Source organism: Giraffa tippelskirchi, chromosome 11, assembly GCF_054371585.1.
Source record: "Giraffa tippelskirchi isolate mGirTip1 chromosome 11, T2T-mGirTip1v1.2.pri, whole genome shotgun sequence".
NCBI classification, from domain to species: Eukaryota; Metazoa; Chordata; class Mammalia; order Artiodactyla; family Giraffidae; genus Giraffa; species Giraffa tippelskirchi.
This window is the reverse complement of record NC_137285.1, coordinates 85668276-85687436: the sequence shown is the minus strand read 5'-3', so window position 1 is coordinate 85687436 and position 19161 is coordinate 85668276. Positions and strand designations below refer to the sequence as shown.

Below are 19161 nucleotides of genomic sequence, written 5' to 3'. Positions count from 1 at the left end.
GATCCTGTTTTGTTTTATCCCTTAAGCTATAGAGAATATTTATGGAACAATAGGATATTTGATTTTTTAATTATATATTAATTTTATTTAAGTTTTAGTCATTTGGAGAATGTCTTCTCTTTGGTGATGTGTGTGTCAAGATATCTAATATTTACTTTAAATCTTTCAGGAAAATATATGTATACATTATATTGTTATATCTATTTATATATAGATATCTATTATATTTGTATTATAAAAATTTTCAAACATACAGAAAAGTTGAGAAAATAACACTATATATTTATATATATAGTTGGTTGAAGTGCTCAAACTATCTATATATATGTAAAATTAGGAGAGAGAAACAAATATGGCAAAATGTGAACATTCTTTGAACATAGGTAGAGAGCATATAGATATCTATTATACATATAATTACAACATATATAATCTATTTATCTATAGTATCTATATGTTATGAAGAAGTATAACTTTTTACTTTCTGTTATATACAGTGAGTAAAATGTTTTATATATAGATATTATAGATAAATAGATAACATATATTATAGTACTATGTATAATAGATACCTACATGCTCTCTGCTGCTCAGTCCCTCAGTTGTGTCCAAGTCTTTGCGACCCCATGGACTGTAGCCACCAGGCTCCTCTGTCCGTGGGATTCTCGAGGCAAGAATACTGGAGTGGGTTGCCATTTCCTTCTCCAAAACATGCTCTCTACCTGTGTTCAAAAAATGTTCACATTTTGCCATATTTGTTTCTCTCCCTTAATTATAGATAGATAGATAGATAGTTTGAGCACTTCAACCAACTATATATATATGTATATATATATAGTCTTATTTTTTCAACTTTTCTGTATGTTTGAAAATTTTTATAATACAAATTTGAGTGGAAAAGCAGGTTTAGAAGAGTTAAAATAATTCATCAGATATTTGTCTCTCATACCAAAGAGATTTTCACTACATGGTAAATGTTGTACTTGACACCATAATGTAACACAGTTCAGAGACCTTCACAAATCTTTGCAGCACTCTGCAAAAGGTCACAGAGGAAAGGATTAGAAAGGCAAAATGTCTTGCAGCATTAAGTGAAATCCAGACCAGTTAGACGACTTTTATTTATCTAGTAAACCAAAGTCTAATCTCTGTAAGTCTTGTCTGTCTCAAAAATATATAAACTGGCAGCTGGAGAGGAAAAAAAGAATTTGTTAAGAAGTGCAAAAATATGAACTCATGCCTTCTGAAAATAACTTTGTCATTATTATATACACGATTTTGTAAAATTTTCTAATTCTATTATCAGATACAGTTCACTCTGACAGAATGTAAGTGAATGTACATTTTCAGGAATAATAGCATACACTTTCTCATAAACTTCGTTGCCACTGGGACCACAGGTTGCAGATTCTCTTGCAGATTTGGTCTTTTTTTCCATCTGAAATGTTCGAACGATGGAGAGGGTGTGTCTGTTCTTTTTCAATTACCCTTCTTATCACATTCATTACTATGCTTCACTCTGATTGAGTTATGACTTTTCCCTGCGGGGTGTGGACTCATTTATCTGAGTTAGTTTCCTTCAGCTCCTTCCGCGCTTGTTATTTTCTTCATCGCATTTTTCACCACGTTCTCCAGGGCCTGCTAGAGCGGGCTGGGCCAGGCGGTGGGAGCGCGGACACACGGGGGACCCGGAAGCGTGGACGATGGACTCCAGCTGCCTTCCACGACCAGGAAGACCTCCGAGCCAAATGGGAGGACCCGTCATCTAGGTCCGTACAGACTTGCTCAGGCACCTCTACCCGAAAAGGCAAGACACTAGTTTTAGAAGATGATACGGCATTCTCAACATGTGTTCTTGTTCTCTGTGGGCTGCTCCTGTGTGGAGTGCGAGAGATACAAACGAGGAGACATGGATTGAAAGTTTAGAGTCTAAAAGCAGAGGCTGTCACTGTGGAAAAAGCTATATACGATTTATACATCCCGCATGTGTATTGCAAGCATCCTAACAGAGATGGTCACAGTTGTGTGGTCTGGGAGTCAAAGAGCTGCTTATCCCAGAAGGCTGGCTTGTTTGTGGGTTTTCTGAGTGTCCTCAAATTCATTATAAAATTCTTACCTCCAGAGGTGGAGTGGGGAGTGGGAGGCTGAGAGGGTCAGGACTGCTGCAGCTGCTCCGTCGAAGCTTGCTGCGTGCCTTCCTCTGGGTCTGCTGGTTGCTGTGGAAGCCGGAGCTGCCACCTCTGGAGGGGTTTCAGTGAGAGCGAGGAAATTCAGAACTTTCTCTCCAGGCAGCAGTAAGTCTCTCAGGACACGTGGGTGAAGTGTCAGAAATACTCTACCCATAGGTTATTCTTTTTGAAAGCGTGGAGGAGATTCCCCATCTTAACTCTGAGGCACAGCGATGTCTCCGGTACAGAGCTAAAAGGGACCTAGGTCAAACAGTGAATGCAAAGAGGTTGGGATGGTGACTAGCCTGTTGCAAGTGCTCAAAATAATCACTATCACTCCTGAGTTTATATTTAGGGGACACAGAAAGCCTGACAGGTAAATTTGCCTAAGTAACATTGCCAACAAATGGCCTTTACGCAACCATGTGACTAATGTCTCTATTATAATTCACTAGAGCAGGTATGCGGTGAGTTTATGGTTACCCTTGTATTCTCGGCATCTATGACAGGACAGGCATATAACTGATACCAAAACTTTCTGTTGAGGCCTTTTGGTTCTTTAAAGTATGACCCTTGGGTCGAAATCCCAATTCCGGTACCTTCTAGCTATTTCACCACTTTCAGTCATGATTTCTCCACCTATTAAAAATGAGGCTTGCTGTTGTTGTTGTTCGGTTGCTAAGTTGTGTCCGACTCTCTTCAACCCCGTGGACTGCAGCATGCCAGACTTCTCTGTCCTCCGTTATCTCCTGGGGTTGCTCAGATTCCTGTCCATTGAGTCAGTGATGTCATCCAACCAGCTCATCCTCTGCTGCCTCCTTTTCATTTTGCCTTCGATCTTTCCCAGCAACAGAGTCTTTTCCAGTGAGTCACCTCTTCACATTAGGTGGCCAAACTATTGGAACTTCAGCATCAGTCCTTCCAATGAATATTCAGGGTTGATTTCCTTCAGGATTGACTGGTTTGACCCGAGGGACTCTCAAGAGTCTTCTCCAGCACCACAATTTGAAAGCATCACATCAATTCTTCAGCTCTTCTTAAGATATCCACACATAACTGCTAAAAAAACCCATACCTTTGACTATATGGACCTTTGTCAACAGAGTGATGTCTCTGCTGTTTAAAACACCATCTAAGTCTGTCATAGCTTTCTTCCTGGACCATGGCTGCAGTCATCATCTACAGTGATTTTGGAGCCCCCCAAAATAAAATCTGTCACTGCTTCCACTTTTCCCGTTTATATTTTCCATGAGATACCCATTCTAGTATTCTTTGCTGGAGAATCTCATGAACAGAGGAGTCTGGTGGGCTACAGTCCATGGGACCACAAAGAGTCAGACACAACTGTGTGACTAAGCACACACACGCACACAACTCACACACACACTTGCCATGAAGTGATGGAACTTGTTGCCATGACCTTCATTTTTTGAATGTTGAGTTTTAAGCTAGCTTTTTCTTTTTTTTCACTCTCCTCTTGCACCTTCATCAAGAGGATCTTTAGTTCTTCACTTTCTGCCATAAGGGTGGTATCATCTGCATATCTGAGGTTATTGATATTTCTCCCAGCAATCTTTTTTTTTTTTTTTTAATAAATTTATTTATTTTAGTTGGGGGCTAATTACTTTACAATATTGTAATAGTTTTTGCCATACATTGACATGAATCAGCCATGGGTTTACATGTGTTCCCCTTCCTGGACCCCCCATCCACCTCCCTCCCCATCCCATCCTTCTGGATCATCCCATTGCCCCGGCCCTGAGCCCATGTCACATGCATCGAACATGGAATGGTGTTCTGTTTCACATATGATAATATACATGTTTCAATGCTATTCTCCCAGAACGTCCCACCCTCACCTTCTCCCTCAGAGTCCATAAAATTGTTCCATGCATCTGTGTCTCTTATTCTGTCTCGCATATAGGGTTATCGTTACCATCTTTCAAATTCCATATATATGCATTAGTATACTGTATTGTTGTTTTTCTTTCTGGCTTACTTCACTCTGTATAATGGGCTCCAGTTTCATCCATCTCAGTAGAACCGATTCAAATGTATTTTTTTTAATGGCTGAGTAATATTCCATTGTGTATATGTACCACAGCTTCCTTATCCATTCGTCTGCTGATGGACATCTAGGTTGCTTCCATGTCCTGGCTATTGTAAACAGTGCTGCGATGAACATTGGGGTACACGCGTCTCTTTCAATTCTGGTTTCCTCGGTGTATATGCCCAGCAGTGGGATTGCTGGGTCATATGGCAGTTCTATTCCCAGTTTTTTAAGGAATCTCCACACTGTTCTCCATAGTGGCTGTACTAGTTTGCATTCCCACCAACAGTGTAAGAGGGTTCCCTTTTCTCCACACCCTCTCCAGCATTTATTGCTTGTAGACTTTTGGATAGCAGCCATTCTGACTGGTGTGAAATGATACCTCATTGTGGTTTTGATTTGCATTTCTCTAATAATGAGTGATGTTGAGCATCTTTTCATGTGTTTGTTAGCCATCTGTATGTCTTCTTTGGAGAAATGTCTGTTTAGTTCTTTGGCCCATTTTTTGATTGGGTCGTTTATTTTTCGGGAATTCAGCTGCAGAAGTTGCTTGTATATTTTTGAGATTAATTGTTTGTCTGTTGCTTCATTTGCTATTATTTTCTCCCATTCTGAAGGCTGTCTTTTCACCTTGCTTATAGTTTCCTTTGTTGTGCAAAAGCTTTTAATTTTAATTAGGTCCCATTTGTTTATTTTTGCTTTTATTTCCAATATTCTGGGAGGTGGGTCATGGAGGATCCTGCTGTGATTTATGTCGGAGAGTGTTTTGCCTATGTTTTCCTCTAGGAGTTCCCAGCAATCTTGATTCCAGCTTGTGTTTCATCCAGCCCGGCATTTTGCATGATGTACTCTGCAAAGAAGTTAAATAAGCAGGGTGACGATATACAGCCTTGATGTACTACTTTCCCAATATTGAACCAGTCCATTGTTTCATGTTCTGTTCTAACTGTTTCTTCTTGACCTGCATACAGATTTCTCAGGATGCAGGTCAGGTGGTTTGGTATTTCCATCTCTTTAAGAATTTTCCAGTTTATTGTGATCCACACAGTCAAAGGCTTTAGCGTAGTCAATGAAGCAGAAGTAGATGTTTTCTGGAACTCTCTTGCTTTTTCCATGATCCAATGGATGTCGGCAATTTGATCTCTGGTTCCTCTGCCTTGAAGAGTGGAGGGCAAACGTGAAGCTAACGGTCTTAGACAACACCTATCTCAGAGGCTCGTGGAGAAGCTTAGATGAGGAGACACACGTAAGCACTCTGCGATGTATAAATTCATTCTTCTTATTGAACTCAACACACGGAGGTGCACAGGACATTTTTGTCCCCCTAACATTTGCTCTTTTTATGATTTTCTGTCAATTTTTGTCAGCAAGCATTATGGGTTGCCACAAGGGGGCAATACTTAATGGAAATTGAAATCTACAGGAAAAGACCCCAAAACACAAATAAACAAAAAAACCCAAACCAAAAAATTTCCCTAAAGTAATCAGTTTCTCCCCCTACTCCCATGTCTCTCTGTCTCTCTCCCTTTATCTTCTCCCTTGTAAATGTAGTTAGCTCATGACAACAGTTAATTCATATTAGAATTCTGTTCTTTTCCTTCAGCCTGTTCTTCAGAAATCTGTCATCATAATAAAATCTTAATTCTAGAAGGGAATTTTTGAAGTCATACTATTACGTGGGACAAATTCTACCATCTGCAATTATTCCTGCTTCCTTAGTTGGTGGTCTTGACTTGTTGCTTCCGTGGCCCCACTAACTGAGTCTTATGTCTTCCTTGCTTCTCTAATTAATAGTGAAATTATCTAAGTGAAATAAGCCAGGCACAAAAGACAAATATTGTGTGATTTTTGCTTATATAAGGTACTTAAGAGAAGTCAAATTCATAGAGACAGAAAGTAAAATGGTGTTGACCAGGGGCTGGGGAAAGTGGGGCATGGAAGGTTGTTGAATAACAAGTTTCAGCTGGAGAAGATGAAAATGTTTAGGAGTTGGATGCTGGTGATGGTTGCACAACATGCATATACTTAATGCCACAGAAATGTACACTTAAAGTAAATAAAATGGTAAATTTTATGTTTATACATGTGTATATATACGTGTGTGTGTTTATATAAGACCACAACAGAAAATAATGTTAAAAATTGAATCATGCATTTTGCACATTTGGAATGAATGTTGTTTTTCTAGACCTGATATACAGTTGAACTAGAATGATATAAACCCACTTTCAAGGAGTATGCTGTGAGAAAAGATAACACCCAGATGCGAATGCAAACAGGGACATGGCATGGCATTCTCACCATGGAAAGGGCCGAAGGGTGCATTTAGTCTCCTTGGGTGCATTCACCTTCTATTTCGTCATCTCTTATTAAGCCATGAATTTAGCCTCAGAATATCTTAGTCTAGGAGGCCCACGTCTACAAAACTAATTACAATTAATAATAACCCAACAGTTTCACTTACTGAGTACAAATTAAGCACCAGGCTTAAGTGCCTGACATAATACAGGTCAAGAGAAATGTTTTAGGTAGATTTACAAATACATATTAGTTTACTAACCTCACCTCATTATTTTGCTCTTTAAAATAAACAAGCAAGCAAAGCTCACACACCCCATTTCAGAATTAAGCAAACAGACATTTCTCTGAGCCAGTAACCATGCCAACGTGTGTGTCAGCCATCAGGGTTTGTGAGACTCACCATGCAGTTGACAGGGCCACATACCACCAAGTGGAAATTTTTGGAGAGGCTACATTTCAGTCCATTAAAATTTCCTATGAAAAAGAGCTTGCAGATATGGACACTCTTTTTTTTTGAAAAGTTAAGAAAGAATCTGTTTTTATCATTATGGTAGGGGAATAAAACATGAAAACAACTACAGTCAGTTCAAAACTGACTGTAAATCCACCTTACAGCAAAACCATTTCTGGTGTCTCTCAAGTGTCTGGGTTAATGTGGCATATGAGAAAGCCTGACTAGCAGGTATAATTAAAGTATGAATCACAGGAATAAGTCATGAGTAACTCTGAAAATACCTACAGGGGAAAAGTCCATTATAACACAATAAACTTTAGAGGTTAAATGATGGAGGGTGGGAGGAAAAACCCAAACTCTATATAAATGAACTGATGATGGGCTTGAATGAAAACATGTTGACAATGGCATCAGTGCATTATTGGTCCAAAGTCTGTGTGAGGCTCCGTAACATAGCATATTCTGCCTGGTGATATATAGGTACTCATGTTTTCTGTTCTGAGAACTGCTTGTGGTCAGGCACCATGGTTTGCTTTGTCTTTTATAAATCATTTTTCTGCCCAGATCCTAATAATGTATACAGTAGGCATAAAGCATGAGGTTACATACATGAATGGGTAAATGGTAATGTATATCTTAGAATCTAGATTAAATCTGTCCTGACATATAAGACTTCTAAAGAAAAGGTGAAAATTGATGTCCAACTTATGAAATGCTACTTATCAAGGACTGTTGATGCATTTTTAAAGAATTAATCATAGGACTTTCATTTAATGATAAACAGGAAGAGATTATTATATTTTATCCTGTTTCATATCTCAGCAGTTGGCATTGGATTTAGTTGCTTGTAACAGCAACATGGCAAAAGTTGAAAGGGAACTATTTGTCTGGTCTGACTAATTTTTCCTTTCAGGCTGTGCGACGGATAGATGTAAAATCACCTCAGGAGAAAACCAGCCCCACTGCAGCTTGTATCACACCATTAACTGACAAATAACATTGTTGCCCTCCACCCCACCCCATCTTTCCAGAAGAGAAGTATTCAACTGACAGACAGGTCAGCTGCTAAAGGTTAAAATGACTCTAATCGTGATTGGCCATTCTGCCAATATTTTGACGTCTAATGATGCAAACATGGATGGAAAGTTAAAGTCCAACTTCCTTGGCTCAGAAGAATAAAAATCAAAGCCATCAAATACACTGTTTACATCATCTTATCAGTCTTGGTTTAGTTTCCATGCTATTTTTAATGTTCATGTGTACTTAAAAAATGAAACTAAAAGTCCTGACAGATTCTGAAACTTAATTGGGAAAAATGTAAAGCACTTTCACGGAATTTTTCCCATGATCTGTAGAAGATTTTTTTTTTTAACAGATGGTTCAAATGGACAAAGCAATGAAAACATAGAAATTAAAAGCAGATCCTTAAGAAAAATAACCGAGTTCTCAGAAATCCTATAGATGATGGCAGGACTAGATGTAAAGCAGTAGTTTCTTTCGCTGTCAAGGTTTTCAGAGAACAGAAATTTATTAGGTGAGCGTGTACCAGAGGAGAGGTAACTGCCTTTTGGTACGAATTAACTATTCATTTGGAACTTCAGCCAACTTCGACAGTTTGAAAATCTCCATGCTTGTAGGGCAATTCCATTCAGGTGAGGCGACCATAAAAGATATAGTATTGCGATGCAAATAGTTCCTCTTCTAGAGGAGGACCACCTAAGTCCGAGGTGCTTGTTTGTGGAATAAAAACGACCTAAAATCCTCCCACCTTCACAGCAACTAGGAAAAACAATAACCTTAAAACAGCCTTTGGGCCTCTGTAGCTTTTCGTTTATAATATTAAAAAAAGAAAAAACTTGACTCTCTCCGATCAAGGCAGTGAACGGTGGGAAAGAGAGAGGAAAACTTTTCAACCTGGAATATATATGCATGTAGTGCAGACGCGCGATGTAAAATCTAAACGAATGCTTCAAAGTAGTATCTTCAAACCCGGCTTTAAACTTTAGGGAGCCTTAACGCTGGCTTCTCTCGCACACAGTTCGAGGGAGCGGGTGGTGAGGGACCGGCAGGGAGGCGTGTCGGGAGTGGGCGATCGTTTCGTGGACTGGAGGACCCCCTTGTGTCACCGCGGGGCCGGCGGGAGACCGGAGCCCCCGCCAGGCGGAGGGACGCCGGGAGCAGGCGGCGCGCGGAGCCGGGAGCGCAGAGCGGGCGGGGCGGGCGGAGGGCGGGGCGGCGCGGGCCGGGGGCGCGGCGGCGGGAGGAGGGTCTCGGAGCCGGCCCGGCGGCCGGCGCGCTGAGCCTGCGTCCGGCGCGGGGGCGGGTTTAGGCGGCCCGGCCGGAGCGGCGGCTGGGCGCTGGCGGCTCCCGGCGCAGAGCGCTGTCGAGGGGGCCGGCGGGCGGAGCTGCCGGGAGCGTCTGCGCGCCGCGGGAGCGTTCCTGCGCCGCCCGAGCGCGTTCCTCGCCGGCCGAGAGCCTCCCTGCGCTGCCCGCGGCCCGGGACCCCGCCGCCTCCGCGCTCGCGGCGACGATGCGCCCGGAGGACGGCGAGCTGAGCGGACCCGCCGCCCGTGCGTGCGCGCGCTTCCCCGCCGGCGAGGAAGCCTGAGCCCCGAGCCCCGCGCGGGAGGCGCGGGACCCGCGCCCCCTGCGCTCGCCCGCGCGGCCCGCCTCGCTGCCCGCGATCGCGCGCCCCGGCGGCCGGCGGCGCTCGCCGGCTGTGCCCGCCTTGACCGCCGGCCCCGACGCGTCCCCGGCGGCCGCCGGCCGTGCCGCTGCCATGGGGCTGCCGACCCTGGAGTTCAGCGACTCCTACTTGGACAGCCCGGATTTCAGGGAGCGCCTGCAGTGTCACGAGATTGAGCTGGAGCGAACCAACAAGTTCATCAAGGAGCTCATTAAGGACGGCTCTCTGCTCATCGGGGCGCTGAGGAGTGAGTGCGGCGGGCGCGGGCGGACAGGGCGCGGGGACCCGGGGACCCCCCGCAGGGTGGGGGGTCTCAGGGCTGGGTCGGAGGAAGCGGGGCTTCTTTTGTTTGAATGGGTTTGGGGACAAAAGCTGAAGAGCTCCCCTGCTGGTGGCCAACAAAGTTTGTTCGGAGGTGTTCTTCACTTATTTACTTCCAAGGCTGCAGAGAAGGGAACGGTCTCTACTGGACTCCGGAGTGTATCCCGAGGAACGTGGTTCAAAGGCATCTTTTTGTATAACGCTCCTGGAACAGTGTTGGGGATTGTTGGTCATTTTTGTAACTTTATTCTGCCTAGTTTAAACGCTTAAAAAAAAAAAAGCCCTTGAGGAAGGATTCAAGAGTTTATCTGAAGGATAAAAATGAAGCTAGCTTATTTAGTGATATTAAAAGAAATGATTAAGTTCTTAGGTACATCAGTGACTCATCATTGCAATAAATCATTGCGTTGGCTCTTTATAGATTTGTAGCTTTGCGATTTAGTAAAATGAAGAGAGCATGGCACCAGTGGATTTTCTCTCTTTCCAAGGTTTTTTGTGCCTCTTAATTTTCGGTTTGCGTTGTAACTCTGGTGTTGGTGAGTCCCTAGTGGCTAAAGACCAACCAGAACTTCTGATGATCTATAGAAAGTAAAGACTGCCTCAATCTAGGAACTTTTCCCACCTCCTTTCCCACACACCTCCCGTTCAGATTTTCTGTGCTTCTTGCGTTCTCTGAATGCACTTTCAGTTACTAGCACAAAAGAGAGTCTTGGGCTTCCCAGGTGGCTCAGTGTAAAGAAATCGCCTGCCAATGCGAGAGACTCTGATTCGGTCCCTGCGTCCGGAAGATCCCTTGGAGAAGGAAATGGCAACCTACTCCAGTTTTCTTGCCTGGATATTCCCATGGACAGAGGACTACAGGACTACAGGCAGGCTACCTCCATGGGGTCCCAGAGAGTCTTAGAAAACACTAGAGCTTCTCATAGAGAATTGACTGACTAAAGAATAAGACTTCATAGGTTACTTTTCTCAGGACCTATTTGCTCTTTAATAGAAAGCCTCTGAAATGCAGCCCTGGAAATCCCAGTCTCTCTTAGATGAGTGAGGTATTTTTGTTAAGGTGAAGAGGCCTTTGGGTGACCTGGCAACCCCCAGGATATAGGTAGGGGAAGCATCATTGTGTATGTCATTAACAACATTATGGAGGTGTGTGTGTGCCTGAAACTAAGACAACATTAGCATCTGATCTTTATTTAGAAGCATGTATTCATGATAAGGATGAACCTTAGCAAAATGTCTTGAAAGTAGTGTGCTCCCAAATCCTTTCTATTTTAACCATCCTAATTGCTAAAACATTTACTTATTACTTGTGTTAACTTAGCCAGTGTAAAGAAAATATGTTCTGTATCTACATTCACTTAATTTCTGAATTTGATGCTACTACTGATACCAGGGACCGCGGAGCCTGGTGGGCTGCCGTCTATGGGGTCGCACAGAGTCGGACACGACTGAAGTGACTTAGCAGCAGCAGCAGCAGCAACTGATACTAGTATTTACAGATTTGTGAAAAATATACAAGTTTATCTGCAGTTTTGTCCATCTTGTGTATACACAAAGGTGAACTCTGCTTCCATCTGATTTACAAAGTCCACTTGAGGCCTCTGGACTAGCCTCTTTGCATCTTGGAAAGGATGATGCCTCTTTAAAAAGAGTTTCCCTCTCTCAGAGCACTGATTCTTGCTCGAGCTGCCAGATGGTCTACAAATGACATTTTCTCTTCGCTCTGCCAGAGATCAATTCCAGTGCTTCAAAAGTGGAAAACACTTCCATAGCTGTGATGAAACCTCTGCAATGTACATCATTTTACTAGTAATCTTATTAACTGTATTATGGTTGAATCTAGCCTTGCAACTATCAGGTGCTTCCTTTATAGATTCTTTTTCTTCTATTTATAAGTGAGGATATCTCGAGAGTGTAAGTTTCCTTGAACATACAGACCCTGCCTCATGAACTTGACCTTCTACACTTAAAATGCACTATCTATCTTTCCAGGATTTGTGAGGAGAGTGCATTACATTAACATTTGGTTATTACTTTTCTTGTAGTGGAGAGAAAGCATTTATTAAAAAGAATTTCCAGCATTAGCTGCCAAACAGGAAAGATCTGGAGCCGAGAAACCCTTGAAGTCATATGAGGGCACTTCTTTTTTTCCCAGCAGGCGACCTCTGTCCCTTGGGGAGGATGCTCTGTGGTTTGGCTGCAGCTGCTAAAAGCCTGCTCTCTGAAGCTTGTCCCAAAGGAGGACACGAGTGTGTCTAAAGACTTGAAGCTGCCTTAATTCTGTCCCACATCCACCAAGGAGCCCTCCTTTCTTCAGCTCTGCCCCTTCTGTGTTTCCTTTCTGCCTTAGGAAGCCTTCAGTTTTCCCCCAGCCTTAAACTAGGCCTTTCTATTCTCCATACCTGTTGTTTCAGTAAGGGTATCTATCAGCCACTTCAGATTTATATGTAGCACTTTGCCGTCATTTATAATGAATGCTTTCTTAATAAAACTTTCCTGATCTGACAATCATCCATGCATTTCTAAGCATCTTATATTATTTCCAACCTAGTTAATAAGTTTTCTGTTGAAAGTCTTGGCATGCTCTCTTGAGTAATACATGCTTTACTGTTCCAGTGAGAGTCAAATGTGCTCCTTCAGCTTGGGTTCAGGGTGTGCATTTTTTTAGGAGCAAATTTTGAATGATCGTTATAAGTGAGGACCTTGACCAGATGATTTGAATTTTAAATGTGTAAGGTATTTAACATATTTTTAAGATGGATGTGAGAGTTGGACTACAAAGAAAGCTGAGCGCTGAGGAATTGATGCTTTTGAACTGTGGTGTTGGAGAAGACTCTTGAGAGTCCTTTGGACTGCAAGGAGATCAAACCGGTCCATCCTAAAGGAAATCAGTCCTGAATATTCATTGGAAGGACTGATGCTGAAGCTGAAATTCCAATACTTTGGTCACCTGGTGCGAAGAACTGACTCACTAGAAAAAGCCCTGGTGCTTGGAAAGATTGAAGGCAGGAGGAGAAGGGGACGACAGAGGATGAGATGGTTGGATGGCATCACCGACTCGATGGACATGAGTTTGAGCAAGCTCTGGGAGTTGGTGATGGACAGGGAGGCCTGGCGTGCTGCAGTCCATGGGGTCACAAAGAGTTGGACACGACTGAGTGACTGAACTGAACTGGATTGCATTTTACTCTCATACCCACTCTGAGAAAATGGGTGACAGTAAATTGAGTTAATACAGGGATTAATGTAGAGCTGAGTTTATGTTCTGGTGCTGTCAAATGCTGTGTGATGCTTCGCAAGTAACTTAACCTCTGGGTCCTACCTTTCTTTACAGGGAGGGAACAGCTATAAAAATCTTACCACTAGGACTGTTTGTTCATTTTGTTACATGCTATATAGTCATTTGGTGAGTGGTATTGAGAGCATATGATACTGGTGAATTGGGTTTTAGTTCATGCTGTATGACTCGGAGTCTCTACTCTTCTTATCAAATGTTAGTCCGTGAACTTTGCTCCTTTAACAGGTGCCAGTTTTAAATTTTGGGTTGTGAAGTTATGGGCTCGTTTTGCTTATTAATTTTCTCCTTTTATAGATCATATCCAAAGAAACATCAAAGTATCTTTCTCATATTATTCCCCCTTTACTTCATATAAAATATAATCTCCCCTTCATATAAAAATTTTTGAAATCAAAACTGTGTATAAAACCTTTTGAGTTCAAAGAACCAGCTTTAAGTAGAGCTTAGTCTTTGCAAGAATAGACAGACCCTCCCTCCCAAGAAAAGCAGAGGAAAGGAGGGGGGAAAAGGCTGAAATGGAATTGTGCTCATTAAATAGAATTGACTGTGTGGGGAGCTTCTCAGTTCTCTTTCCTCCCATCTACCCTGCAGCATCTCAGCCATCCCACCCTTCTGATCACTGTCTATTATAACACTTCCTCTCATCACCTTAAAGTAGAATCGGTCGGTTTTTTCCTCTACCTTTAGGAGAGTGTTTCTCAACCTTATGTGACTGAGCTTCTTTTAAAGAAAAAAAAGTTAATGGACTCTGATATAATTTAATTTTTATGACAGTTAAATATATTCATGAAACTAATTCTTATGCATATTCATGCCATCTTAAAGGCAGATCGGCTTACAAATTAAATATAAATAATACTGTGAATCCAATACAAAACTTACAAAACTACATTTAATCAACCTAATGGATGATGTTATTTTTCCAAAATGGCATTTTCTCTTATATAAAGACTGCTGATAGTATCTTATGTATTGTTGACGATTGATTTTCTTGTCACTTTTCCTGATTGGAAGTGCAGGTTTTCAAAGCCTGCTTGTCTTTTTGATCGCCTTCTCTGACTCATAAACCTTATTTCTTCGTCTGTTCTTAAAGTGGTTGTTCTGGCACTAGTGATCCATGGCACAAACAGGGGCATGGTAGAACGGTAGGAGTTGGTTGCTCATAAATTGATACAGAATATGCAGTTAATTAAGACATTAGCAAGAGGAAGCACACAGTTTCTTTTTTTTTTTTTTAGATTTATTCAAGTCTAGTTGGTTTACAATGCTGTGTTACTTTCTGCTGTACAGCAGAGTGATTCAGTTATACATTCATATGCATTCTTTTTCACGTTCTTTTCTATTATGGTTTATCACAAGGTAAGATAGTTCCCCGTGCTGTCCAGTGGAAGCTTGTGGTTCATCATTCTCTGTGTAGTAGTTTGCATCTGCTAATCCCAAACTCTTGGTGTATCCCTCCCCCAGCCTCCCCCCTTGGCAACCACAACTGTGTTCTCTGTCTGTGAGTCTGTTTCTTAGGTGAGTTCATTTGGGAAACACACACAGTTTCTCAAAGGTGTCTGCCTTCAGCATCCGCAGCCTCCGTTGGAAGTACACTGCTGTGGTGCACTTGTGGTCTGGGGATAAAGTAGATGTTCAGTGTGAAAGAAAACCCTGAGTGCGCAGGCTGCGTTCAGAGATCTTGGGGAGGGTGAGATTGAGAGACTCCTGCCTTCCATTCGCTGTGTTTCACTCGGTTTTTCACTTTAAGCCAGTCTCTGTTTTGTGTGTGTTCAGGGTCCACTTTGCTACCAGTGTTTGGTGGCACAGGGAAGGAGTTAAATAAAAGGGAGGAACAGTGACAAGTTTAAGGAATTCGAAAGACTTTCTGTAGTTACTGCACTATTTACTTGGTCATCCTTGAGCTTTTAGTGAGAACTGCTATTGTTGCAGGCTATTTTTGGTATTTAAATTTGCACCTAGATTTTGTTTGGCTTACCACAACACAGTGCAGATTCCTGGTTACCCTGCAAGGGCTCCCTCACTCTTGCTTATTCCACTAACGTTATTTTGCTTGTTGAGCTGGGCAGCCTTGTCAGAGATGTGGATGTGTAATTACTTCCACCGTTCATCTGGTTCTTACAGTCATTCATTAGAATCTGGGTTAAGTGAGCAGAAATAATTGTATCTTTCAGATGAACTGTAATTAATTTAGGAACGGGCAGATTAAGAATGTAGTGCTTTAAGGTTCTGCTTCAGAGCCCTGTACAAGTAAGAGCAGTTCGATTTGTGTTAATTTAAATGGGAGCCTGAGCGTTCATTAAAATGGAATTAAATTCAGCTGGCTGAGAACTTCCGTCTACCTCTCTTCTGACTGTCTGCGTGAGCTTGATGGGTGTCCTCTAACGGTATCTTTATTTCTGTTGAATGGCTTTCTCTCTTTAAAATGACACCGTATTTCTTTGTGGTGGCGCTGGGCCTTGCTTGCTGCACTTGGCCTTTTTCTAGTCGCCCTGAGCCGGGCTACTGTTCCTTGCATTCGCTGGCTTCTCCTTGCGGAACACAGGCTCTGGGCGCGTGGGCTTCAGGAGTTTTGGCTCCCGGTTCTAGAGTGTGGGCTCAGTATTTGTGGAGCATGGGCTTAGTTGCTCCATGGCACGTGGAATCTTCCCAGACCAGGGATCAAACCCCTGCTCCCTGCGTTGGGAGGCAGATTCTTATTGACTGTACCACCAGGGAAGTCCTGGGTTTCCTTTTTTCTGTAGACAGTAATTGAGGAGCTGTCTTGTTAGAAAGGAGTGGGTTTCTGGGAGAACAGAACCTAGTTCCTGTCTAGTGGAAGAGGGTGGTGTGGCAGTAACCACCTCTTGCATTGCTTCCCGTGACAGTTATGATCAGGGTACTCTGAACATGCAGAAAACTCAGGTAACCACAAAACTTTCAAATTGCTGAAAAGCTGCTTCAACAGACATGCTTTCAGTTACTAACATTTCTTAGAGCACAGTGTTAATCATGTTCATGATGATGCTGAAGAAGCATTTCTCAGATTATATAAGAAAAAATAATAAAGCTTACATTCAGTATTGTTTTGGTGCCAAGTATATTCAAGTAATTTATGCATGGAGTGGCAAAACTCTTCTCTAGATTTATTTAACACTAAATACTAAAGTGTTCAGGCTGTTAAGCCACATTCAGTAAATGTTATGCATCAATGAAATGCTTATTATGGACAGATGAGAAAGGGTGAAGAAAAGGGGGTTATTTAGTCTTGAATCTTTTTCCGGAGTATTGTTTCTTGCCAGAGCTGTGGTTGCCACCTGTTTTGGCCCCCGCCATCGCTGTTGTCTTGTGTGGATGGTAATTTCCACTCATTCCAGCCTCTTGGCAGGTGCCAGCCTCCCCGTTGGCCCACCTGCTGCCCGCCCGGTTCAGTTGGCAGCCCTGCCAGCCTTCCCTTTCCCTCCAGCCTTCTGAACCTCTGCCCAGCATCTCAGCATCCATGGAGCATATCCCTAGCGGCTCTGGCCTACTCAGCCGAGGACTTGCTCCCTGCTTCTTGCTGACTTTCATCATGAAAATGAAAACCAGTTGCCGAGCTCCTGGCTCTCCAGTTCAAGGAATCTGCGCGTCAGCTTCTGCAGCTGCCAGTATTCTGACTTTTAATGGCTGGACTTCATGTAAGTGTAGTGACTTCCATTGAATTTGTTAATTTTAATGGCCCTTGGGGTAGGATAATAACAGGATAGATAATGGAAATGTAGTTATTTTAGCAGATTTGTTTTTGGCCAGGCACATTTAAACCATGGCTTGGATATTTCCAGTATGGTGGAACCTCCTCTCTAGGATTCCAGCTAACTGGAATGTTGGTTCATCAGAATGCGCCATTGTTCCTATCTGAAGTTTTCCGATTTTGTAATCAAGAATCTAGTTATAATGCTGAAGAAAATGTTGCAGCAAAACCTGCGTGTATAATTCTCTGTAAGGGAAGTGACTTGTTTCAGAAAAAATTAATTGCAGAATAGTAAGTTACCATTTGGGTGTCCATGGTGGCTCAGCGGTAAAGAATCTGGCTGCAATGCGGGAGATCCGAATAGTAAGTTACCATTTGGGTGTCCATGGTGGCTCAGCGGTAAAGAATCTGGCTGCAATGCGGGAGATCCGAACAGAGGAGCCTGGCGGGCTGTAGTCCATGAGGTTGCAAAGAATCGGACACAGCTGAGCGACTTAGCACACATACAACATACCGTACAGTAGCTGATAATCTTTCAGTTTTTCCAACCTTTTTCTTTTGTTGCAGAAGAGTGTATGCATAAAAGAAGAAAAAATAAGCCCTACTTTTCTAGGATTTTGAATTCTTCATTTGAAAGTAATTTACCTACTCGTAATTTTTACATGGAATATGGTGGGAAAAGGTTAGGTTAAGACTAATAGTTGACACTTTGTAGATTATTTTATATTAATTATTATGGATTTTTGACTTCCAATTTTTAGATTTTATGGTAAGAGTCTCCATGCCTAATGGTATTTCTAAATACGCATTTATTTATTTGGCTGTGCCAGGCCTCAGTTGCGCCTGCAGGGTCTTAGGTTGTGGCCGTGAACTCTTAGTTGTGGCCTGTGGGAATCTCGTTCCTTGACCAGGGATTGAACCCAGGCTCCCTGTGTTGGGAGAGCAGAGTCTCAGCCACCGGAGCGTCAAGAAAGTTCCCCAAATGGTATTTTTAAAATGCCCAAACATGACATTTTATATATTGTTGTTTTATTTGATTTGGGTGATTTTCAGGTACAATATATTTTGTGAAGGATGGGGAACTATCCTGGGATGATTCTCAGTGTTGGGTGGTATGAAAATATTGGGAAGAAATGCACAATTTACACACATTTGTTACATGAATAGTACTCTCTTGAACCTTGGCTTTATTCTGGGAAAAAGTGGATAGACACAAAATGACCCCTTTCGTTTGAAAGTCAGACACTTTTCTCAGTAGTGGAATTCTGTATTTCCTTGCACAAATCTAAAAAGCCATACTGCTTGCTAGTTTATGAAGGACAGGCCAAAAGTATTCCCTCATATGTAAACATGTACTGGAGTTTATCCAGATGAAAGTCCCAGCTTCAGTTGTCTCTTTAGTACACAGGAAAAGTGATGATTTAATTTAGAAACCTGATATGTGTTTGTGATATGTGAAATGAGCATTATATAGTGTATCTCCTTTCGAATGGAAGCTATGTAAAGTGATTTTACTTTGCTGCGGTGAGACTTTTTTCTTTTTCATTTATTTAATTTTCTTATTCCTTAACATGTTTGAAAGATACGGCCTCAAACAAAACAAATACAAAAGGAGTGGTGGTAGTGGGGGAAGGGATTAGTGAGGAGAAGCAGATGAAAGTGAGTTGTGAAAACAATTTAAATAGTGTGGTTTTGGAACTTGTATCAGACTTTTTTGTGCCTTCTGTGAGCAAGTTCTTAGGTGACACTGGACGATCAAAGGAATAAGAGGTTACAATTGTTTTAAAGGTTGGTTGCAGAAAGTTTGAGGGCCAGTGTAAAGATTGTCAGATAAGAGACAATTGGTGTGCATCTTTAAGGGGTACACTATTTGGGGAAGATTTGAGAAAGTTGTATACTCCTGAAAACACGTCAGCACGGATGATAGGAAGGAACGTTTGCAGGCTGGTACTGCCTGCATGGTGGTCCTGGTTTTCCTCAGGTGACCCTTCTGAAGATGTTATCACTGCCCCGGCACCCAGCCGCTGCGTGGGCTCTTGTTTTCGCAGCGTGCACTGTTGCAGAGTCCCTCTTCCTTATCACGTCTAGCCTTCTCTTCAGTGTTGGTAGTGTGCAAGGGGTCCTTCCGCTGTTTGCTTTCCTTGTGTGACAACATCTGCCCGCAAGGCTTCAGC

At 42.4% G+C, this 19161-nt stretch overlaps 1 protein-coding gene across 3 annotated transcripts in view; it reads left to right on the top strand.

Moving 5' to 3' along the window:
* Window positions 1–9228: 9228 nt before the first annotated feature.
* ARHGAP42 (Rho GTPase activating protein 42) overlaps window positions 9229–19161 on the top strand; it is a 343088-nt gene continuing 333155 nt past the window's right edge. For all 3 annotated transcript variants that reach the window (XM_081545986.1, XM_081545985.1, XM_081545988.1), the window contains exon 1: window positions 9229–9906. In XM_081545986.1, the coding sequence (XP_081402112.1) occupies window positions 9753–9906 (154 nt within the window). In that variant the 5' untranslated portion in view covers window positions 9229–9752. The remainder of the gene's footprint in view (window positions 9907–19161) is intronic.